The 25,895-nt window shown below is 35.1% G+C and overlaps 1 protein-coding gene across 3 annotated transcripts in view; it reads left to right on the plus strand.

Annotated features, from left to right (window-relative positions):
* LOC130049426 (receptor-type tyrosine-protein phosphatase epsilon-like) overlaps positions 1–19,661 on the plus strand; it is a 31,807-nt gene extending 12,146 nt beyond the window's left edge. For 2 of the 3 annotated variants that reach the window (XM_056146968.1, XM_056146969.1), the window contains 19 exons: positions 428–525; positions 3,946–4,058; positions 4,299–4,375; positions 5,428–5,711; positions 6,355–6,442; positions 7,273–7,346; positions 7,614–7,650; positions 9,224–9,321; positions 10,280–10,408; positions 10,573–10,721; positions 10,811–10,946; positions 11,334–11,480; positions 12,098–12,191; positions 12,925–12,998; positions 13,088–13,222; positions 13,659–13,778; positions 14,074–14,216; positions 17,586–17,721; positions 18,907–19,661. In XM_056146968.1, coding sequence (XP_056002943.1) covers positions 428–525; positions 3,946–4,058; positions 4,299–4,375; positions 5,428–5,711; positions 6,355–6,442; positions 7,273–7,346; positions 7,614–7,650; positions 9,224–9,321; positions 10,280–10,408; positions 10,573–10,721; positions 10,811–10,946; positions 11,334–11,480; positions 12,098–12,191; positions 12,925–12,998; positions 13,088–13,222; positions 13,659–13,778; positions 14,074–14,216; positions 17,586–17,721; positions 18,907–18,984 — 2,210 coding nt within the window. In that variant the 3' untranslated portion in view covers positions 18,985–19,661. Of the gene's footprint in view, positions 1–204; positions 232–427; positions 526–3,945; positions 4,059–4,298; positions 4,376–5,427; positions 5,712–6,354; positions 6,443–7,272; positions 7,347–7,613; positions 7,651–9,223; positions 9,322–10,279; positions 10,409–10,572; positions 10,722–10,810; positions 10,947–11,333; positions 11,481–12,097; positions 12,192–12,924; positions 12,999–13,087; positions 13,223–13,658; positions 13,779–14,073; positions 14,217–17,585; positions 17,722–18,906 lie in introns of all 3 variants that reach the window. The other variant, XM_056146967.1, reaches the window with a different exon arrangement.
* Positions 19,662–25,895: the final 6,234 nt, after the last annotated feature.

Below are 25,895 nucleotides of genomic sequence, written 5' to 3' on the forward strand. Positions count from 1 at the left end.
GTTACACAGGGCAGTGGAACTAAAATTTGACCAGAGAGTGATATATTCATTTAACAAACATGGTTAGATTGCAGTTGGTTATTTTCATTGAAAGGAAGGTGTATCTATTCAAATAGATTGCTTTACGTAAGTCAAATTGCATCTCTATATAATTATAATTGGTATACATCCCTATGATAAACCGTATTTTTTTCTCTTCTGCAGCTGATCGCACTTCTGGTGTTTTCAGGGGTTCGTGTTTCCCATACCTTAAATGTTTTATATTTTATGAATTTGTTTGAGATCGATCACTGTTTGCTATCTTTACGATCACGTTGTCGTCATTGTAGCAAGTACGTTCATTGTTATGTATCCTCGAAAGTGCTACCCCGTCAAATACGATACTGTGTTCATTTCATGTCTTTTATTAATTACGTCATTTGTTTAGAATGCGGCTGGAAGTCCTTTGGTTATAACTGCAATGAAACGTGCAGTATGAGTTGTTCCAATCAAACATGTGACGCTATGACTGGATCATGTCCACAGGTACGGGTGATTGTACACATCAGATTAGATAAAAATAACGTGTTCAAAAATTGCTAGAGCTTGGAATTAAGATATGATCAATCGAGTATATTTGTAACTGAGAACATCTGACTAGGTTAAACGATATAAGCGGGTTCAATTCTGAAGCGAAGACATTCCGGGGTCGTTCAACGGGAGAAAAACAATTTTGACTTTCATTACAAAACACTTGGAGGGAAAGTTGTAGGTTTTCTCAGAGAAAACACCGAAGTTCTGTGTTACGTTAGGTAGTGTCTCGATAAAAACAATCCGTAGGAATCCAAGCAATCAATCACAGAAACATACGTTCCAAAGAACACGTAGTAATTAAGATAGTCTTAAAATCAATAGATTTCTGAATCGATTTATATTGAGCAAACTAACCTCTACAAGACAGTGATTATCTTAACTGGGAATGTTTCAACAATTACAAACAATGATGATACCTCTGGTGTGTCCATGACTCCGTGTTTGCCCTACTCTTCATTGTGCATTATTTATGGGGTGTACGGGATTGGATATTATTCTTTTTCTTTACTGTTTACGTTAAGAAATCAATGAGGCGTTCAGATAAGTTTTATTACAGATGTCGAATGATTGTCTACTTTTTCATGGATCTAATTTTCCTAAAGCATGTAAACGTTTGGGATGCATTGTTTCAAAATGATTTTAAAGCCTTCCATGCCCTCATTTAGACCAACATTTAAAATTTAACACATTTTGTTATGTGTATGACCACAAACCCTAAAGTTCATGAGAAATGGAAATAGAAATGAACATTTTTAAAACGTTCTTACTTACAATTACTATTCAAACACGTTCACACATTAAAACCTAAAAAGAGATTCATTTTCATTCAAATTGCAGAGTTATGTACAGAAATACAAATTCCATTTTGAATTACAAACTACAAAGATAGATATCCTTCATTTATCAGAAAGAAACACATTAGCAATGGCGGTCGTTCGCACAACAATGTTCGATTATATCGAAGTCTGTTTTCGTCCACAAAAGGAAAGTAAATGGCAGAATGAGAGTGTTTGTTATATAATAAGTAACGATACTGCTATTTGTGATCGACACCGTGATGCAGCAGCATTCTGTTACACTGCCTTACCCTGGTATATATTGCGTAATAATTCACCTGGATTTTGATGAGGAGAAAATTAACATTTTCAACATTTTTTACAGTAGAAATATGCTAGTACATGCAGCATCATTGTGACATTATACATTGTAATATACTGTCCCAGCCATGTAAATTTATCATTGATTGATGCCCGCTACTTTATTAAATCTGATGACGTCACTTTATGTCAAGAGCGAAAAAATCTGCAATATGAAGTAACACAAACAAACATGTCTACATTATTGATCAGCAAAGTTTTCATTTTATCTGATATCTCTTTTTCTGACAATCAAATTTCTGAGAAGCGGTCGTAAGCTTAAAAAAGAATTCTGGTGCCAGGGTGCTCATTGTTTATTGTGTTATCTACCGAGAAATAGATCTGTTCTTGTTTTACCGTAATCAGTTTCATGTTACTCATTAGTACATATAGTACGTAGGTTTTGACAATTGTTTCTGTATGAGGATATATAATTAATTAGAAATCTCGCGGAGGTAATGGGTGATTAATTAGAAACCTGACTCAGGTTTTTCAAAGTAAACTTAAGTCGAAATTTTGACTTAAGTATGGAAATTTGCTCAGATTATTACGGTGGATTGAAAGGAGAAACCACAGCGTGGTCTGACCAATGCAGATATCCATATTCATATATATCACTATTATCTTTACTTTCATTTTTATATAAATTATAGTTGACTTATTTATTGGTTTTGGGTTTGAATGCACCTAATCGAAAGTTGCAAAAGAGGTTGGCATCCCCTTCCAAAATGTTTACAATTATATGCTATGTGTTTTTCCTTATGACTACTGTTAGTGTTTGCTGTTTTACATCTAAAAGCTTCAAAATACGAATGTATATTTAATTGCTGTAATAAAAATTAGAAATTCATTTCAAAATTAAGGATTATCTCCCTCATGCATAGCTCTTATCCTTAGACGAATTTGACTCTACTTTTTTGTCACGCTGTTTTTGGCTATAATAGGTCTAACGTTTCATTGTTATTTCGGATTTCAAACATTTCGGTTGAGCATCACTGATGAGACATTATTTGTCGAAATGCGCATCTGGTGCATCAAAATTGGTACCGTATAAGTTTTACATTATGACCCCTGGGTCGAGGCCTCTGCTGGTGGACTGTTAGTCCCCGAGGGTCTCTACAGTCCAGTAGCTAAGTACTTCGTTACTAGCTTGAAAATACGGATGTATATTTAATTACTATTGTAAAATTTAGAAATTCATTTCAAAATTAAGGATTATCTCCCTCATGCATAGCTCTTATCCTTAGACGAATTTGACTCCACCTTTTTGGCACGCTGTTTTTGGCTATAATAGGTCTAACATTTCATTGTTATTTCGGATTTCAAACATTTCGGTTGAGCATCACTGACGAGACATTATTTGTCGAAATGCGCATCTGGTGCATCAAAATTGGTACTGTATACGTTTTACATTATGACCCCTGGGTCGAGGCCTCTGTTGGTGGACTGTTAGTCCCCGAGGGTCTCTACAACCCAGTAGCTAAGTACTTCGTTACTAGCTTGAAAATACGGATGTATATTTAATTGCTGTTATAAAGTTTAGAAATTCATTTCAAAATTAAGGATTATCTCCCTCATGCATAGCTCTTATCCTTAGACGAATTTGACTCCACTTTTTTGTCACGCTGTATTTGGCTATATTTAGCTTTACATCAATGAAAGACAATGACGACATGCAGATGTTTAAATGTGTGTTTCTTTAGCTGTGGAGAGGACGTTAAAAAAGATGGCGTATGGAACACCTTAAACATATGATTGGCTCTTAGAGCAATTTAGCAGTGGAGGCTCATTATCATATCAACGTCTTCTTTCTTTCGAACGCTCTATCCAAAAGACCTTCACCTTTCACTTTTAAAGCCGTCCGTTTCATGATCTAGTTATGTTCCAGTTTTCGGTTAGACCCGTACATATATCCCGCTGAGTACTATTATCTGAATATTAAATACTGAATAATACTGTGTAATTTGCGTATTCGTACACTATTTGTAAATAATGACAATACAACAATGCATGAATTCAGCTTTCAGATCCTGAGTCTTCCGTTCAGACTTGCAGTTAAAATGTTTCTACTACGGGCTTTATTGTCCCATACCTTACTCAAACATAGGGACAATCAGGTCATTGTTTTCTCAAACTTCCTATTAAAGAGATCCGAACACGTACTTTTCAGTATCTATGTCAGCCTATTGACAGATATACATTCTACGCCCATCTCCTTTGGGTTTGTTTTTTGCAGGTTCAGAAACAAGAAGATGAAAATTCCTTCGACATCGCTCCGATTATAGGTGGAGTCGCGGCGGCTGTCATTCTTTGCCTCGTTGTTGTCGTAGTTCTTGTCGTGTTCAGAAGGTAAACTTGTTATACTTCTTCTGTTTATAGACACAGGACACTCCCCTAACAGAACAATAGATCAATCCCGCATAAATATCTGTTTACTGCGATCCTTTCTGGAATATGAATTAAATTATTCAGCATGTTTATTGGATTTTATCACATTTATTTACAGATATCGAATTTTGATAAACAGTGAAAATCCTTCATATGCTAATATATGTTTCATATAATTTCATATATTTATGATATTTTTAGAATGAGATCGACTAAATCAAGAACTGATCCACCTCCTCAAGCGAGACCTCCAACGGAAACAGCGGAAAATTTATATCGTAAGAAAATGTTTCGTTTATAATATGGCGACATAACTTCATCTCTATTATGAATTCTGTAGACGATTATGCTAGACGATGGGCTGAATATGAAAATGAAGAAATTGATACATTGTCAGAATGGATTAAAAGTATAAGAGGAATGTTAAAATCCCGCATTAGACATATCAAAACAAAAGTGCGTATCATTTACCCTCTTGTGTTTTTCAAACCAGAAGTGATCAAAGAATTAAATAGTTTCATTCTTAAGTATTCTGAATATGAAATAAAAATATGCAAGAGTTCCTATTTGACAATATCTTCGTGGTCTTTGGTGATCAGGTCTTCCAACAGTCTCTCGGAATTCCCCTGGGCACGAATTGTGCTCCTTTGTTACCTGACCTGTTTTTATATTCATATGAAGCAGAATTTATCAAAAAGATTCTACGTGAGAAGAAACATGTCTTGTTATGGCCTTCAATTTAACATTTCGTGGCCGAGTGGTTAGATCATCGCGCTCTAAATCACACGGTCTCTCATCTGGTCGGTGCAAGTTCGAATCCCGCTTGCGCCGGTAAGTGAGAAAGTTTCCCAGTTTACTTTCGGAAGGTAGATGGTCTCTTCCCAGGTACATTGTATCTGGGTTCTCTTCTCCACCACTAAAAACTGGGCGCCACCAGTTAACAGAAAAAATTGTTGAGTGTGGGGGAAACATCAATCAATCAATCAATTTAACAGTTAGGTATATCGGCAACGTTTTATCTATTATCTTTGAGCCGGGAGGAATCTTTATCGTGCCACACCTGCTGTGACACGAGTCCTCTGTTTTTGCGGTCTCATCCGAAGGACCGCCCCATTTAATCGCCTCTTACGGCAGAGTAGGGGTACTGAGGAACTATTCTAACCCGGGTTCCCACAGGAAGATGAATTGCAACTGCCTTATAAACGATATACAGAGATTTGCCTTAATGAAAGTATTACCGTAAATCTGTCAATGTGTGACTCTGATCAGACATAGAGTTATAAATACTATGCACCGTTTCTCAAATTAGCAATGCTTATATTTTCTGTAGAGAACAACGACAAAGTAGGTCAAACTTTCACCAACATCTACGAGAATCTGGATCCAAAAGATAAGCTCATCTCAAAACCGGAAAGGAAATCAACTCCTGTCACAAACGCAAAGAAATACGAAACCAAGGCTGATTACGACACAGATGACGAAGACGTAGATAATCCCTATGGTGATCTGTACATAAATGAAGAAACTATTGCCGATGTTCCCGTCAGTCAGCTAGAGAGCGTTATTGCCGAAAATAAGAAAGATGAAGACGATGGATTTAAAAGAGAATATGCTGTAAGTTATGGTGATGAGATCAAGAAAAAACGTACAAGGAATGACGTTGTATGTCAAATGAAATAACTTGGATAATTGATTTGAGGATGTTCTTTTAAAGTTCATTGCTCTACCATTTTCTTTAATTGAGGACATATTGTTAACATGTAGTGACATGCCTCTTCATGTAAGTTCTGTAAACATTGATCAAATGGTATTTAAGAAGTGAATTTCATTTTTGAAAATACATAACAGCATGAACTGTAACGCTTTATGTCAGCATTATTCATGAGGCATTATCGCGTGAATCGTTATCGTTTATACTCTCGTGTTGTTTTAAAATGAAATTCATTTATCATATTTACATTTTACTTCCGTTTCTCTCAGAGTATTCTCAGCCGTTAAAATAGTCGCATTGTGTCTATAAAGATTCGTATACACATTGTTAACGTTCATGAGGAAATGACTATTATTTCCATTGGTAAAGATCTATAAGGTTAAAAAAGGAAATGAGTTACTTTGAAAATGATATTGGCTTAAAAATCTTTAAAGTCACTTTGATCAGCATCTCGTTTGTATGATCTATATAAATTGTTCATAACCTGATGTATCTAACGTACAATTAAGGAGAAGAAATTCTAATCATCTGTTATTCTTCCTGTAGATGTTGCCATACGGGGAACAACACCAGTGTGATGCCGGAAAGCGACCCGAAAACGTGCCGAGAAACAGATTTAAAACCACTTTCCCGTGTATGTTTTCATGGTGATATGTTATAAAAGAATCCCTGCTGAATAGAGTAACTGTATTTTATCTACATATTCTCTATTGCTGCACAAGTCTAACGGAGAATATAAAAGCAACAACAAATGTTGGACCTGGAATTTATTCTGTCCTCATTCATCTAATATGATCATGTGCCATGAAGCGCAATTTCTGTTTGTTTTTATACTTTTGTAGTAACCTGGATATGCGAGTATCTAACGTTAATAGCGATGGCGTTTACAACGCATTGAACAACGATGTTGAAGGAATACTTTTGATAATTATAACTACTGGTTTATATATAACTTCGACGTTGGTCTAACTCATTTACATGTAATATTCAACTTTCATGAACTTGTAAAGGGCAGGCACCTTCATGGGCTTTATAAAACAGGAATTGCAAGGAATAGCTGAATGTAGTAGCAAGGGGTAGCCTGATATCCAAGAATGTGGTGCAGTTGTTCTCTGTTTTGGTACTGATATACAGAATAAACGAATATAGCAATCAATTATGTTAGTGCTCACATTTTGAACGAATCCAGCACTACAGTAATCTGATAAAAATACGCTGAAAGTATTTTCTTGTGTATGATTTGAAAATGGTAAGAGAAATCCATGTTTCAAATGAGAATGTTTAACCATGAAATCGTCTATTTATTTCATTTTTGGTTACATAAAATGGCTTTACTTCGATGTCGGGATCCCTCACGCACCTTCCATGTTATTCTCGCTCAGCGCGGTTTCTCGGACCTGATTGAAAACGTTTGTATGAATTTTTTAAAACTAGACACATATCTTTCTTATTATTTGTTTACAGATGATCATTCCAGAGTCATTTTAAATGGAGATAATGGAACATCGTCTGACTATATCAACGCCAATTACATCAATGTGAGTCGACATTATGAACTAGTAGTTGAAGAAAATAAATGTTTATGTTTTCTATATTAAGTAAGTCTGAAATAGAGTAAGAATTCATTTTTTGAAAGAAAATTGATTGCACAAATTAAAGATTGTCAAAATGTTTGTAACCTTATCGTATTCATAAGTTTGTGAATTCAGTTTAAGTTATAATGAGAAAGAGGGTTATACTGTGTTTTCTTAATACCGAAGTGTTCGACATTTGTGTTTCCACTTTCTATGTTTATTTCATTTAAGGGAACAGACGAAGAGAATGAATACATAGCTTCACAAGGTATTTCTTATCTATATATACATACATACACACACACACACACACATATATATATATACGTGAATATGTATACATAATTAAATGCTTATTCGGTATTTACATGCATGCAAATGTACATAAATATATACCTAAGATGACCCACGATAAAGCTGCGAATGTATATTTCCAATCTGGTCCTTTGATATGTACGGATGTTTACATTAGGAGGTCTTTATGTAGGTTTACATGTAGTAAACCCACTTGTCTGAGCCTGTGACTACCATACCTTTTCACATACAATGCCTGCCGATCACGGAGATCGAACTGAGGTCGTAGAAATGATAAGCATTAGCGCTACCCGGACATCCTACACTTGTAGATTTATGATTTACACTGTATTTCAGCTGATTTCATATGTTAATAAAGATAAGAATACAGTCTGACATTGTTAGTACGAAAAGTTTCTGAAATGTATATCAAGTATACTGCTGTGTTTAGTTAGCTGCTGACCGTAGATTAAAGACGGATTCGAACCTAGTTATTCGGACGCGTTCTAGATGTTTATCGTCAATGATGCGATCCAATCGAGTCAATTTGAAAGTCTTGATTCCATGCAAAACCACTGGAATCAATGTACTGTCTTGATCACGGAATGTAAGAGAAATTAAAAATCGCTAAAACGCATCAAAGATGCGTATGGCCGAGTTGCAGTTTGGTAAATTATACCCGCTTACATTCATGAAGTAAAACCAAACGCACGTATTTAATAAAGTTTATAAGAATGAAGCTTTGAATAGCCGCAATAGGTATTTAGTTTGATAATGACCTTTGGTCTTTGGATTTCAAAAGCAATATGAATCTTTGAAGTCCGATAAACATGCTCCAGCAAGTACATGTATAACAGATAGAGGCAAGCTCAAATCTACAGTATATAGTGAAGAAGAGACCTTGACATTTGACTTTTTAACCTAAAAATGAATGGGAACCTTCCTCTTTTATAGGAGATCAAAATATGGAAGTCTGACAAAGATGCACCAAGTAATATGAAAGTTAGAGACCCAACAGGCTAAATATATGGTATTTAGTGACAAAGTGACCTTGACCTTTGACCTTTTGACGTGAAAATAAGTGGTAACCTTTCTTGTTTGCCGCTAGTAGTATGAAAGTTAGAGAACGGACAGGCTCAAATATATGGCATTTAGTGATCATGTTACCTTGACCTTTGACCTTTTGACCTCAAGGTAAATAGGAACCGTCCTCTTTTGAATGGAATTATGTTATGTAAGTCTCACAAAGTTGCATAAAAGAGTAGGAAAGTTAGAGACCGGACAAGGTAATTGTGGACGCCGCAAGCCCACCCGCCTGCTCGACTGGATGCCTCTCCTTTGCTTATTTAAAAGCCGGGACTTGCTACGCAACTCGGCTAAAATCAACACGAAAATGAAATCTCAAGCGTCTGGACTGTAGAGAAAGTTAAAGTGGTAATCAAATATGTAGGCAGGATACACAATTCCTTTCAAATGCTATATTTGTCTTATGGATTTGGATACATCAATTTGCAAAGTGTTTTTTTTTATATCTCAATATCTTCCAGGACCTAAACAAAACACCCTGGTGGATTTCTGGGCGGTGATATGGCAGGACAATGTTAGTCAGATTGTGATGTTGACAAATCTTAAAGAGGGAGTCAAGGTAAATCTTTACAGTAAAGAACCTCTCAGGGATTAAATATTGGAATTGAGAAAAGCTATAGTATACGTGGAGGTACATAACCCAATGTACTTTCAGAGATATAATCTAGGGTCGGATCCATAGAATGTTTAAAGGGATGAATTTCAACATTAGAAGGTACTTTTCCAGGCCGTAATCTGGGATTTCACCCGTCAATATGTTTAAAAACACAGCACGTTCCTTTATTCGAAATTGTCCTACCCTGTGGTTGGGGGTTATAACCGTTATTCTCATCTAAATCCTTCACTTCAAATTAATTATGTGTTAATGATCAACTGGAATAAGGTGCAGAAATGAATAAGATAAACACAGTAAAACTTTAATCTCAAAAACGGAATCAGTCGAAATGTGAAAAAGAAAATGAAAACGAAACTTTGTAAAGATGGGGTTGAAGATCAGAATATTAAAAAAACCTTGTGTGATAAAAATAGAGAGCAAGTTATCTTATATGTGTGTGACAGTTTGACATATGTAACTTCAAGGTTTTTAGGAGTCATTTCGAACAAATTGATGCTTGGACATTTTATTCAGTTTATTACTATTGTTTTGTAACGGTCATTATGGTCATTTAAAGATGATTTTACTGTGATTTTTCCCCACTGAATCAAATTAATATCCAAGTAACAGAATTTACTATTACCACCATGATATGGTAATTGACTAATGATATTATGTTATTAAGGAAAGTTCAATATCGTGTCAGTTATAATGTTTGCATGAAAACCTATTTCTACACGATTGATATTACGAGTGGTAAAACAGGATCAATAAAATGCTGACATTGAATACCTTTGAGCGTAGAAATACATCTTCAGCTTGAACAAGTAGAAGTTTAAAAGTATTTTTGTTCATTAACTATAGACATATTTAAAGTATTCTAATTTAAAATTAATATTGATGAAATGAATGCTATTTACAGATAAAGTGTACACAGTACTGGCCAGAAGAAATGAAAGCCAGAGCTTTTGGACAACTTGTGGTCAAATCTGTGGAAGAGAAAAAATATGCGTTTTACGTCATCAGAAAACTCTCCGTTTCACACAAAGAGGTAATATAGACTGTTTCTTAAATAGATACAGTTTGCATGGGCGAAATAATAGAAAACCAAGCAATAAAATGAAATCATCTTGTCGAATAATTCAAAACAAATATCTATATCAATCTATATTCCCATACATCTATACACTTGTTAACATTGTTCTGTATTTTCAGCTCAAAAAGTCCCGCGTTGTCACACAATATCACTACACCTCCTGGCCGGATCACGGGACTCCAGATCCGCTCTGTTTGGTTGTTTTCCATGACCACGTGACGAGGACAAAACCCAATCAAAATAAAGCACCGATTGTTGTACATTGCAGGTAAAAAAGTTGCTTCAAGTTTGATAAAGGATATGAGGTGAAATGAATTGAAAACTTTGTGCATTTTATATGGACTTGGTATTTTTCAGTGCCGGAATAGGGCGGACTGGGACATATATCGCCCTGGATGCTTTGTATAAAGCCGGGAAGGCGACGGGCAAAGTCAATATAGCGGAATACGTGAAGACAATGAGGGCAAATCGAATGAACATGGTCCAAACCTATGTAATTCAACCTTAGTTTTCTTATACGCCGTAATCATTGATGTATATTATCTTTCAATATGAATATTTATGAATATTATGAATAGTAAATGCGAGTTTGAAATATTTGTGGAGAAGTACATGGTTTGAATTAAGAATTATTCCTTTTATCAAAATGAAAATATGGGGTGATATATCATATACATGTAAAACTTATACAGGTACCAATTTTAATGCACCAGATGCGCATTTCGACAAATAATGTCTCTTCAGTGATGCTCAACCGAAATGTTTGAAATCTGAAATATGTAATAACAAAAAACCTGATAGAAATGATCAAGAAAAATAATTTAATCCTTCCATCTTATCATGTATTCGATTTTGCTAATCAGTCGATTTCCCATTTCAGGAACAATACATGACGGTGTTTCTTGCTCTGAACGAATATTTTAAATCTGCTGTTGACACCCAGAGTCTTAATCAGTTCATGCAGAAGGCAGAAAATTTGGCGGGAGACCAGCCAGCCAACCAGACGACAATTAGGAAGGAGTTTGAGGTGCGTTTGGATTCACTTGAATTTGTATTAAACTAGTTTAAGCTGGTTGATTTGTGTGTGTTGAAAATAATAGAACACTGTAGAAATACAAGCTCATGGCCAATGTAAAATTTTGGGACCACTAGATGTGCTCCAGTTTCTGTCATCTGGCCACAAATGCTTCCGTTTGTTGCCCGGAATTGTTCTGACATTATTAATTGGAAAGAACACAATCTCCCCGATTTGTTTTACGACAGAAAATTCAATAGAAAGGATTTTACATGCTACAGTAATTATGTTATTTTTCATGTACAATGCCCCGGACTGGTCATGAATTGCACTTTTTGTAGCATATTGAACATATTCGACTGTAATGACGTAGTTTGTGACACCACAATTACAAATGAGCAGCGCCAATGTATATCGTGCTTTTGTGACAAAAATATATTTTTTGTGTTCAACAATACATAACAACCAGTCATCCCCCTAGCTCTGAAATACTTTTCTAATTTCCTATCATTACACTGATGAAGCCTGGCATTGTCGACAGAAGGGTTTTTTGTATAAAATATGGTCGTACAGTTATATTTTGTACGTACTTCAGGAATGAAATATTGAAATCTTATTTTGTTTTTCAGCTCTTGATGAAAATACGACCAATGTACACGCCAACAGATTATAAAATTGCTAGCCAACACAATTCGAACAAAAACGGATATGATTTATTACCACGTGAGTATTATGATTTTACTTTTTATTTTCAGAAAATACGATATCATACCTCCTCGTTCTAACTATGGAGAACGACTCACATATTAAGGGTATCAATTTGGATCGTATATATTAGGATCATTGTTGTGTTGGAAAATTTTATTTTTGTAGTATTCAGCTGCAATTGTGGTAAGGCACCACTACAGTATGATCAATAAGTTTGAAATTGCATAACCCACATTAGATGTGCGTGATGATGATAATTCAGAGCTTTGGATTGATATGACTTTAGTCTAGTTTCATCTAAACACTATTTTATGATGATAATTCATGATAATATCAGACAACAGGCCGTGTCTATTTAAGTTCTCTCTATAAATTTGGTTTCCTTATTGAGAGAAGTAAAACTTAGATGAGAATTATGCAGATGATGAGTTATTGATATAAAGACTACAAATTATTTTCTACATATTATCAAATGTTCCAATATTACAAGTTCCATTGGTTTGTAGTTTGCTTCTTGATCACGCGAGATGTTATATCAATGCCGAAGTACTACAGCAATTTAACATTATTATTTGCAGGCAATTTTTGTATGAAGTATTACAAAATGCTTAGGTAGACTGCTATTGAGAAATGCAGATTTTTTGTAAATACGATACCTTATTCTAACGTTAAATTTTGATGAAGATGTAATACAGAGTTTAGCATAGAGAAATGTTTATAACAATTAGTATTTTTCTAATCAATTTAGTTGACAAGTACAGCTTATATCTAACATCATCGGTTGCAAAACGTGGAAACTTCATCAATGCCATCCATGTCCCTGTGAGTACGATTCAGACAAGAAATATTAACATTACAATGCTATACCCCCAAAGTATCTAAAGTGCAACTGTGCCTTATTTATTCTCCAGTCATACACAGATGATAGGACCTTCATAGTGACGAATTATCAATCAGCAGAGGGCGCTGTGGACTTTCTTCGTCTGCTCAATGACCATGAATCCAATACCGTGATCTGCATGGATCCGTTACGTGAAATAAAATCGGTTTGTATTTGTATTAGAATAATCGACATGCAATATGGATACCCGTTTTTTGAAATCACTTTCAAGAAATTGATTAGTATGTCGGGTAATGGTGAATACTTCAATTTCTTGATTGTCGCTTGTATCTTTGTTAGGTTTGTTTCATTTAAAGTCAAATGCTATTTATAGAAAAATACATGATATATCCCGGAGTCCATGTTTGTTCTACTCTCAGTTTTGTATTCTTGTAAAAAGATTTATGAGATTAATCAGCGTACGTTATATTCACCGTTTCCACTTAACATCATTGCATACAGGACTTGTATCTAGCTGAATATTTCCGTATATCGTTAACGTATTTTGAATAGAATGTAAGCTAGCCAGGTGAAACAGTAGTTTCATGGATATTCATATACATCAGTGATCTTCATATTAAGTGTTTTTATCTTTGCTTCAGTCAAAAGCATGGTTTCCAGATGCAGGTTCGACTAAATCCTTGGCGCCTTTTGAGGTGCGTCATCAGTCTGAAAAAAGCACAGATGTTAAGATCACCACAGCACAGATTTCAAGAGATGAGGTGAGTGAGACGTTTGTATACGCATCTGTTACAGACCATAGTTGCCTCTTAGAATACCTCCAAACATGGTCAAGGAAAAACGATCCTGATATTTCCCTTTAATGTTTGGACGTTTTCGTGCGAGACAAAACGTGATATTTTTCATTAAATGCGGGCCAGTTTTATTATTACTGCAGCTGCTGTGTTGAATTGTTGTCGTGCTGTACGGATATTAAGGCTAGAAACCAGACAATGATTGCTGTAGTTACACATACTTACATTTCTTGTAGACATATCAGATCTTTATTCATTTTAGGAGACTCCTCAGCTTATAACAATAGTAGAACCACAAGGACCAGTGCAGTCTTCCGGAACTCCTCGTGACACTTCGTTTCTCCGAAACTTAGTGTCATTTGCTCAGAATCTCTCTACAGAATACCCAATCACTGTCGTCAGCAAGTAAGAAAATAAAATTCTCTCTCTCTCTCTCTCGGACAATGTAAATGATATATTATGCTACTACTAGTCGCGGTAGCTTAGTGGTTACAGCATTTATGTCGTGATCGGGAGGTCATATCCCCCTAGTATGGCCGCGTCGAACCTAATACCTAAACATTGTGGGTTCAATGTTTGTGATAATGTATATCTAATGAAATGTGTCTTGTTTTGAACGGCACCACATTAACGGTGGGCAGTGAACAGTGTAAAGTTATAAATAGTAACAACACCGGTATCGTGATCCAAAAATAACTAAAATAAAATAGATAATTGAATAGAACTTTTTCTACAAGGAATTCTACGCTAAATTATACGTTGAACATTATCTAGGTTTTAGTTAAGGACTGTCGCGATGTACCGGTAAATAAAACACTTGATGTGGCTGTTGAAAACTCGCACCTAATCTATCTATTAAACTATCACCACACAATACCCGCTGAGTGGTACTTCCAAGGATTTTTCTGCGGACAGTGCGACAAGAAGCACATGAGGTTTGACTTAATCGATGACGTTGGTATCGTTTACAACTGCATGTATTCACGAGGAAATGGCTATCATTACAATTTGTAAAGATATCATTGGCAAAATCATTGGAAATGTAGATATTTTTAAAAATCAATTTGAACTATATACTTTCAAACGAGTTTGTATTCCTGAAGTACAGGGATCTTGGAGAGTTAGATAAAAGGAGGAATGTACTAAATTTTATTAATTAAAAACACTATATTAATCAAAGATTAATCTATTTCCTACATGATATGCATTATACAATGAATGATCACAAATAAATTAGGTCTTTCTGGGGATAAAGTACCTATATATCCCCTGACCCATGTTTGTGGTATTGCAATGGTATTAAATGATGACTTTGAATACATAGTTTTAGCAGAACACACTGATCAGGAAGGTAATCTGCGTGTACTTGAATTTAAAGTGCTCAATAAGTATGTTAGCTCATAAGTGAAAATATATACGGTCCAAACATGGATAATCCAAATTTCTATCGCTTAGTTTCAAATATTTTCCACTTTGAAGGTGACGTCGTTATGAACTGCGATTTTAATCTTGTTCAATGCATAAATCTGAACAATTGTAACTTTGATAGTAAAAAAAGGTAATATATGTTTTATCAATATGGAAGATATCCATGGTTTGACTGATCCTCCGAACTTGAAATTTAAAGCGAGAAAAATATATCCTTAATTGAAAACTAACCATACTAAAAAGATAGACTGCATTTTTCAATATCTAATGGATTAATGGCATTGTAATAAAGCTGGAATTAATCTTGGGTACAGGCCACATCATTCAATAAATAATCCTCATATTACATTTACGAAATTCAACAAAAGAAAAGGTTATTGGAAATTTAATTACTTACTCATAAAGAATGAATCATATGAGAATATCATTTTATAAAATGAAAAATACAAAATCCATTCAAAATATAAAGGTACAATATGCAGCAACCCCATACAACCCTTTAATGGTACATTCTACAGAAGATGCAATACCACAGTGAAGAATGCTGATATCTGATGGGATACGATTTTTGTCATATGCACGATGTGTAGAATAAACAGTATATAAGAATGAGAATGAAACTAAGAATCAGAATACCCAGTAAAGCGTATTCCACAGATGTCGGATTAGGCAGTTTCTACTGTATGTTTAAATATAGTTAGGTGATTAGGTATTCATGAAACAAGTACTGTATGCTACGAGGTGTAACAGCATTTTAAATCTCTAGAAAAAAGAGGCATTGCAAAACATTTATGATCTTTCAGACACATGGATGATTCTCCCGGAATCCTATGAAAGCTTAATGTAACTCATACCAATGTTGAAGAACTTCTTAAAGTTTTTATCAAAAACTTGCTTGCTAGAACGAAAAGGAAACTCTAGAAAAATATTGTCGAAGTTTAGAAAGAAAGAACGAATTTGTAAATTAAACTGTAAGCCAACTTTTGTATACCAATGGATTTACCTGTATCATGAGTTCTCCATCTGACGTTTTATTGAAAATTAAGAAATGTTCCAAGAATTATATTTTTGTTGCGATAACAAGCTGGTGTGGACTTGGGCACTATCATCAATAACTGAAATATCAATATATTGAATATGAAGGTGTAGACATACCAATATATTGAATCTGAAGGTGTAACAACATATGAGGAAGATTGCTGTTATAACAACCGCTTAAACATGAAAAATAATAAGGCCTGGTTGTATTCCCTACAGAATATTTGTTTTCCAATTCTCGATTACTTTCTAATAGAATTAAAATGACAAATGATGTCTTAATTAATAGTAATGGAAAGGAACTGCTCAAGGGCATTCCTACACTAGGTGAACCAGAATTTATTAGATGTCTACTTACGAACAGAAAAAGGTCCAGATTTATTGATGTCTACAAAACACTATGAGTCAAAATGGGAAACTAGTTTAGAGCTACGACCAGAATTTATTTGAAACTTTACGTCAATATAAAATCAACTGCAGAGGATATAAAACTTGTATCGTTTAATTACAGAATCATTTATTGGGTACAGTGGATATTTGTATTCAATCCATTAAAATAAAAAAACATCATCTATGTTCAATGTGTTATGTAGAACTGTGAAAATTGAAACATTTATTTGTATTTTGTCCTTCATTCACTAGAATATGATCAGATTTATCATATTTGATTGATTGATGTTTTCCGCCACACTCAACAATTTTTCACTAATATGGTGGCGCCCAGTTTTTAGTGGTGGAAGAGAGAACCCAGATACAATGTACCTGGGAAGAGACCCCCGACCCTCCGAAAGTAAACTGAGAAACTTTCTCCCTTACCGGCGCGAGCGGGATTCGAACCCGTGCCGACAGAGGTGAGAGGCTTTGTGATTTTGAGCGCGATGTTTTAACCATTCGGCCACGGAGGCCCCAATCATATTTAAATTTTTCGAAATCTGACAAAAGAACCGAATTTAATGTGATGTTTGGTCTTACTGAACACGTCTTCCGAAACTGTTGATTGAAGTTGATGTATTTTTTGATTTTATTGTCAAATGGTATAGAAATTCTTGTAATTTCCTATGTTTTCTAATTATAGCCAATAAAGGGGTGGGGACAAATTATTTATCGAGTATTGTAGTTTTCCGAAAAATAAAAACAAATGTTACACAGCTATCGGAGTGGTCAATCTGGCGTCGATTCTAGTATATTGTAATTATTGTAACAGTAGTACCTTACAAAAAGCATTAAGTTGTACACTATCCAACTCGACTGATCTGGGAATCTCTATCGATCACAACATTTACATGTATTTCTCTTGAATTGTTACAGAAATGGCGCCATACTGTGTGGTGTTTTCTGTTCGGTGTATAACGTGATACAACAGCTGAAGATGGATGACAATATTGACGTCTTTACAGCTGTACGACAACTGCAGACAAGGAGACCAGAATTCTGTTCTACTCAAGTATGTACTAATCCACCACTACTAAGTATGTACTAATCAAACACTACCAAGTATGTACTAATCGAAAACTACTAAGTATGTACTAATCGAAAACTACTAAGTATGTACTAATCAAACACTACTAAGTATATACTAATGGGCAACTACTAAGTATGTACTAATGGGCAACTACTAAGTATGTACTAATCAAACACTACCAAGTATGTACTAATCGAAAACTACTAAGTATGTACTAATGGGCAACTACTAAATATGTACTAATCGAATACTACCAAGTATGTACTAATAAAAAACTACTAAGTATGTACTAATCGACTACAAGTTAGTATGTACTAATCGAACACTATTAAAAATGGACTAATGTGCAACTACTCAAGTTTGTACTAATGGGCTACTACTCAAGTTTGTACTAATGGGCAACTACTCAAGTATGTACTAAAGGGTTACTACTAAATATGTACTAATGGGCAACTACTAAGTATGTACTAATGAACCACTACTAAGTATGTACTAACCAACTACTACTATGTATGTACTAATGTACCACTACTAAGTATGTACAAATGGGCAACTACTAAGTATGTATTAATCGCTCGCTACTAAACATGTACTGATGGGTTGCTACTAAGTATGTACTTATCGACCACTACTAAGTATGTACTAATCGACTACTACTAAGTCTGTGCTAATCAACCATTACTAAGTATGTACCAATTGTCAACTATTAGATATGTACTGATGGACCACTACTAGGTATGAACTAATGAGTTACTGTTAAGTATGTACTAATGAGTCACTATTAAGTATGTACTAATGAGTCACATTAAGGATGTACTAATGAGTCACTATCAAGGATATAGTGATGGTCCATCACTGAAAACTTCAAAATTTCTGTTTCAACTTACAATCTATAATTAGACCCCTGCTACATTGATACAAAACCATGTGACCATCCTTTTTGCGAGGTTGTCACTAAACTATTCCTTGCAACTATTCTTACATATGGAGTACGAAGTTATACACAATGCTTACTGACAGTCTCAATTACTAGTTCGTGTATTTTATCAAAATTTCGGATGTTCACTAACATAGCTCTTGGGAGCATTTGCTGACTAGAGTCTATGATATACGCAATGCTTACTGATATTCTCAATTACTAGTTCGTGTTTTTTATCAAACTTTCAGGACGAGTATATGTTGGTGTATAGAGCTGTTTGTGACTATATCGAGGCTACATCAGAAAACGTGTACTACAATCAATAGAGGAGGACGGGGCGTGCTGCGTTGTTTTAATTTCTCATTTTATGTTATCGTTGATGATTTGTCATTTGATATTAACGTTTAGAAATAGATTGTTTTTATCACCCTCCATTGTAATTTTATAGTTTTTTACGATTTCGTTGTTATATGTATTTTATATTTTAAAATGTTGATGTGAAAGAGATTGAGAAAATAGGAACGAATGTAAGAAGATAAATGAGAGAAACGTTTTTATGGAAGATAGGGTAGAGTACGTTCAATATTTAATATACAAGATCATGTATATTTCACAATGAGTATCACATTAATATATGATATATTCCTAGGAGGAGTAAGCATCCCCTGGCTATATGTAGTACGTTTATATGCCAAAATGGCAAAATATTCAATTGTGGATTGAACAAAACAATATTTCAATGAATATGAACATTTGACTCTGGTGGATTTAAACTCAGGATGTGTGTTTCAGTCTCTCCTTTCTTTTATCCACCGAGGAAAGATGACAAACAAACAAATCGAACGATACAATTAATTCACAAAACATTTAAATCGCCGTCATATGATGATATGTATCAAAATATTCGTGTCATGACCCACCATATTTGGTAATTTTTTAAAACCATTATATACTGTTTTGCAAATACGTATTTCGCCAATAAAAAGAACTATTACAAATACGAGATCAGAGTCTTTAATATATTTTTTCATAGACCCTATTCTTCACCCAAGGATTTCAAATATAAAATATTATGGACTTTGGTAGAGACTCCCAGGATTATTATAACCACGTTGCCATTATCATGCTACGTGTAAAGGAGGATCTAAAGATGTAATGTTTCTTCACTTTACACACAATTCAATTAGCAAGGCTCAGGGACCTGATCCCGATGGAGCCGCAGAATCAGTGATAGAATTTCACTACCCTACACTCAGTTTGATGTCCAGCACTCGGGAAGAATTTTAAACAAAAACTCCAGCCTCCAGCTGTATGAGCCATATCCAGGACCTCAAATCCAGGGGCCACGAATTATACAAATTTGTTAGAGGTAGTAACGTTTGTCATCAAGATAATACAGTTTGTATGCGACAGCACGTGCAGTAAAAGAAGTAGAGTTTTAAAATAGTTCAATCTTGACTGTGTTGGCCGTTTCTCTCAGCTTCCTGGTGCGAAGGGAGATCACCCCCCCCTATTCCAACGCTAATTATGATTAAAATTAAAGGCCCGAAGCTCCATAATGACATCTGGTTTTGATATGGATGAAAGGTGTAAGGAAAGACATAATTAAACAAACTTTTCGATATTTTAGTATTGGTTGTTCACCATGATGAATTAAAATTCATTCAACAAAGTCGAAATTGAATTTATTACTAAAAATGAGAAACTGCAACAACCAGTAAACCACTGACTTAGTGTTTGTTAATGGAATTCAGTTCCAACCTCCACAAGTCAGAAGTACAACCCTGTCAATTCATATGAGACCAATATCCCATGTGTATGGCAACCATTGAAGTCCTTGTGTCTTTTAAAGGACTATACTTATAATTATAATATTTTTAACCCTACAATTTTCTCCGATGAAGTTATGGGTAATATTTTAGTTTATCCTTTCAAAATGGGTACTTAAATTATATTTAAAACCTTGAAATTTTATACAGCTGGAAACTAGTTTCTACCAAAATGTCGGAATTGTAAAACATAATATTTCTTCCATTCTTTTTCTTTAATGTCCATCAGATTAAATCTTCGAAATCAGCTTTAAATAAAATTTATAGCACCTACCAACAAAATAATGGTTATATAATGCTTTAAAATTGTTTAGACGGCAAACTGTCGTTAATTCGAAATTGTACTACAATAATGATAGTGCCAATTTCAATACTTTTTATTTAACTATGTTTTACCAATCATTCTCTTTCATTTGTAAACATTTTGTTTTCTATGCAACATGCTAATATTTTGCCTTCAACGTGTCCTTAATTGGAAATAAATAATCATATCATACATCACTGTGAAATCCACACATATTATTGTACACATTGCGCGTTCATATTTGTAAAAGAGGTCAATAGTATATCCACATTAGTATTTAAATTGCTCTTACATTATCACATCATGATATTTAGATCTCTTGCACAAACACGGAATATTGGACACTACAATGCAGCGTGATGCAGACAGCTGCACGTTTAAGTGGCTGTGGTTATGTATACAGCTAATCCGAACTACCCCAAACTGTAGGGGGTTTACCTGTGGTCATCACCCTCTATATTTTGAAGTGTTGTCAATGCTAATGGAAGCCTATAAAATTACCGTTCTATCGACATCTAGTATGCCATGCTTCGTTCATCACCAACACTACAACGATGACGAGAAATGTCGTGCGGCGTTTGTCTAGCGGACATATTTTCGCTAAGGACAGCGAGTTCATGAATTAAATTGTTAATACATATGGATATAATTCATATGAATTTTCTGCATGCTGGTTGCTCGGTTTTCACACGTGTATATGCAGCGTATAAAGTACAGCGTGAAAGTAACATCCCGATAATCGTGAAATGCGGTTTATTCCAAATACAATAAATGAACCCATTTCTTATTCGCATTATTCGAATTTAAAACTGTATAACCTAAACTAAATTCACTTTGTATTCCTAGCACTATGAACTGGCGTGAAAATGTCCTCCGATTGAAGTTATCTGCCCTTTATTCAGACTTGCATGTACCTGTGTGTCACAAAATGCTATTTCTATTTTCTGTTGTTTTTTTCCTTCTTTTGAAGAGATCTTAGTATTTTCTACTTGGAAATCATTCAAAACTCTGTTTGATTCCATTACCAATATTACCTATCAGATATAATGCTATTGTCACAGTTGTAATTTATCTAAAATATATCTATTCACTACATTGACACACATAGTCAATTGAATACAAACTATCTTTTGAAGTATGTGAAAGACAGGTGTGAACGTTTTGTATTATACAGATGGTAATGATTATAATTCTAGTTCAACTCTACCTTTGAATGACTAGTGCTCTGAGTTCAAAATACTCAATATATTTTACGGAATACTAATTAAATACGCATGTTTTACTAAAGCCTTTTCACACAATCGTGGATGAGAGGCCGGGTCATCACGGATGGTCAATCCGTGATGGTCCGTGACGTCATCACCGTGTACAAACCGTATATACACCCGGTGTCGTCCGCTACCATTCGGTTTGGGTAAGCCAAACCAAGAAAAAATTAAACACGTTTAAGCCCTTTTCTGACGTTCACGAATCGAGAGCTGGTCACCGCCGGATGCAAATTTCTAGCCACCCGGGGAAATAAGATATTTCTCCCCTGTGTTTATAATGACTGTCCGTGTAGTGACCGGAAACGATCCGTGTACAAACCGTGGGCATCTGTGTTCTTAAGCAGAAAATGTTCGTACATAGATGACCCCTGACTTTACAGGGTTCCTTCGGTGGCTACACGGACTTGTTTGATGATACACGGACCTTTTTGTTGATACACGAAGGTACACGGTACCTACACGGATGAATACGGATAATTTTCTTCCGGGGAAAATTTAAATATGTTTGATTTTTTTCCGGTTTTACTTAACCAAGCCAGATGGTCCCGGACGACGCTGGATAGATATACAGTTTGTACACGGTGATGACGAATTGTCACGAAACATCACGGATTAACAATACGGGATGATCCGGCGTCTCATCTGTGAATGTGTGAAAGGGGCTATTTTTTCCCGAATCGTCCCAAGAGAAAATCCTAACTATTGATCCGTGTATTTACAGTGTACCTCCGTGTATCAGTCGAGAAATCCATGTAGCCACCGAAGTGAACGTCTAAAGTCCAGGATCATCCGTGTTTGAGACTTTTCTGATGAAGAACACGGATGTCTACGGATTATACACGGATTGTTCCTGGTAACTACATGGGTAGCCACTATAAACACGTGGGAGAAGGACAGGGATAATACATGGACATCCGGGTATCCCCGTGAAACAACCGTGGGTAGACCGGCAGAAACCGTGATATTCCGTACGCTCCGTGATCACCCCGGTACCGACTGGAATTTTTTTCAGTTGACGTACTGGTAGCTGCCGTGCTTATCCGTAGGGAAACCGGCGTTGTCCATGTCTGCATCGTGATAAAACCGTGTTGACATCGGCATTACGAAGTCACAGAACCCAACGACGCCGGGTTTCCCCTGGATGACTAGAAATTTGCATCCAGTGTCGACCAGTTCCTGATCCGTGATTGTGTGAACAGGCTTAACCCGTGTACTATACAATGTAAATAACCAACCAATATCCACACTCGAAGCTTTATACCTTAATGGTTATATAGGAGAGTCGATATTGGGTACATCATGTTGATTCACTCGTTCATGAATCGGTGTAACGATATTTTTCACTCATTATGCTGGATGCCTGTTTTCCCTTCTGTTCTTCAAATAATAAATAATTTTTCAAAGACTGACCCAAACAAAATAATGACCCTGCGACACTTTAGCAGTTTGATTTCAGGTGAAAGTTGCTGAAAATGATGTAAGTGGATTCTCCAGATTCTACATGACAAACATAATTGAGTACAGTATCGGTATCCTCATCAGAACTAACTTCTTTAGATTTAATTTGAGTAAAGAAAATTTCATATACTGAATCTATTTCTTTTCTTTCATGTAAAACTTATACGGTACCAATTTTAATGCACCAAATGCGCATTTCAACAAATAATGTCTCTTCAGTGATGCTCAACCAAAATGTTTGAAATCCGAATGAATAGAGAATTTGTGTAAAAGTCCTTTTATAAACAATAAGACTTGTATTATCAATGTATCATATTTGCTTGAACGTTACCTCCCTGCTTTGCTTGAATTGTCATTTTATTATTCTAAGAAATTGTATGACTTTAAACCCTCATCCTCATTATTCTTTACCACACAATTGAATGAAACACTGGCTGCGGAAAGGTCAAAGCATAAAGGCTATTTTTTTAAATGGACGTTGAATATGATTTATAGGTACACAAAATTGTTTTATAGGAATATTTTCTTTCCAAAAATGCTGCTATTAACTATGTGTTTATCAATTTCGTCAAAAATCTTGGACTTCAAGACACTCCTCACAATAGAAATTTCCATTAGACAAAACACTGGTGTTTTTCCACTTCAAAGGTATTATAGGGGTTATGAGATTGATCAGTATTGGTTATCTGTTAGTTATCCACACCTCTTGTTTTGACTAGCAAGCATCTGGGCATGATACGCCCTTTCAATTAGCCAATCAGATTGCTAGGAGATTGGTAATTCGTTACTTTGACGTGGATGAGAAAAGTTTTAACAAACTAACGGCTTGATTTTCTAAACAAAACCACCACTTCCCCTCCACCCCTATTTCTTTTTCATAATCACATGTACATGTATCATGGGTTTGGTGGCAGCTGCTGCTTTTTAATCGGAACCTTTCTGCTATGGAGTGTTTTTATTATGTCTGGTAGCTATTTTGTTATGCGGCTGAGAAGTTTTAAAATGTACGATGAATATTTGTGAAAAACTTCATCCCAGTTGTTTTATTATGTAATTATTTACGTATAATATTGCTGGGATGAAGTATTTTGAGTCTATATTCAATGTATCATGCATACCGATTGTTACACGTAGGTCGTTATTAGCACAATGATTTTGACTGCGGATGACTCCGTTTACCTGATCAAGATATAGGGTTCATGGCAGGTGTGACCGATCGACAGGGGATGCTTACCCCTCCTCGGCATCTGATCCCACCTCTGGTATATTCAGGGGTCCGTGCTTGCCCAACTCTCTATTCTGTATTGCTTATAGGAGTTATGAGATTAATCGCTGTTCGTTATCTTCGCCTTTCATTTGCTTTAACCTTACCTCCAATATTTGCATGAATTGTCATTTATTCATTTAAGAGAATAAATGACTTCCAACCCTCGTCCTTAATATCTCTTTCTACACAATTGAATTGACTTTAGAAATGGGAGCTCATCTTTTTTAACCTAAGAAAAGGATACTTTTGTATAAATGAATAGTTCCGTGGAACATGTTCTATGGAAGAGACTAAATATGTCACATGTATTCAGAGCGCCTTTAGCAAATGAATAATTGAATAGTTTCTTTCATCAACAGGGGACTCAATTAAAGTAATTCCACCCTCATATTACGTATTAGGAGTTTGCGAAATCGATTATATATTTATAATTACAGTCAAACTTGTCTTAGTGGCCATTTGAAAACAATGGCCACTTCCGAACAACGGCCACTCTCAATTCCCCCATGAGTGTCCTTATATATATATATATATATATATATATATATATATATATATATATATATATATTCCTATAAAAATTATTTCAGGTTTTTTTTTAACTTCACATGAGTGGAATGTCAATACCCCGAGAATACCTCCTTGAGTGTATATTTTTTCAAGGGATGAATCCCAAAAACAAAAATCGCTAACTTAAATTTTTATTCGTATTTTGTTTTATATTCTAAGGGCGATAAATCTGACGGATTCTTACGATTCCGGTCTCGATCGATCGAGGAAAGATCATAGTTTGTAAAAATACCTAATTCATGTTTGCATCGGCAATGGATATGAAGAAGCATGTTCTGTTGTTTTCGAACCATAGGAACTTTTCCTCAATCACCAAAAATAGAGAAAGCGTTCCTATTGGTCAATTCAATTGTACACCAAACCCGAGCTCAAAGGGCTTCTTGGTCACCTGAGTATCCAATACACAGACCAAGTAATTAGTTTTTATACCACATGTTTGAGAGCAGATACCATTTTTGAAGATTAATTTTTAATAAAAGAAAAATTTACCAGTGCCTGCAACGCCCGTGATAATAAAAAACCCTGATAGTACAGCATAAGT

The sequence above is a fragment of the Ostrea edulis genome, chromosome 8, assembly GCF_947568905.1.
Source record: "Ostrea edulis chromosome 8, xbOstEdul1.1, whole genome shotgun sequence".
Taxonomy (NCBI): domain Eukaryota; kingdom Metazoa; phylum Mollusca; class Bivalvia; order Ostreida; family Ostreidae; genus Ostrea; species Ostrea edulis.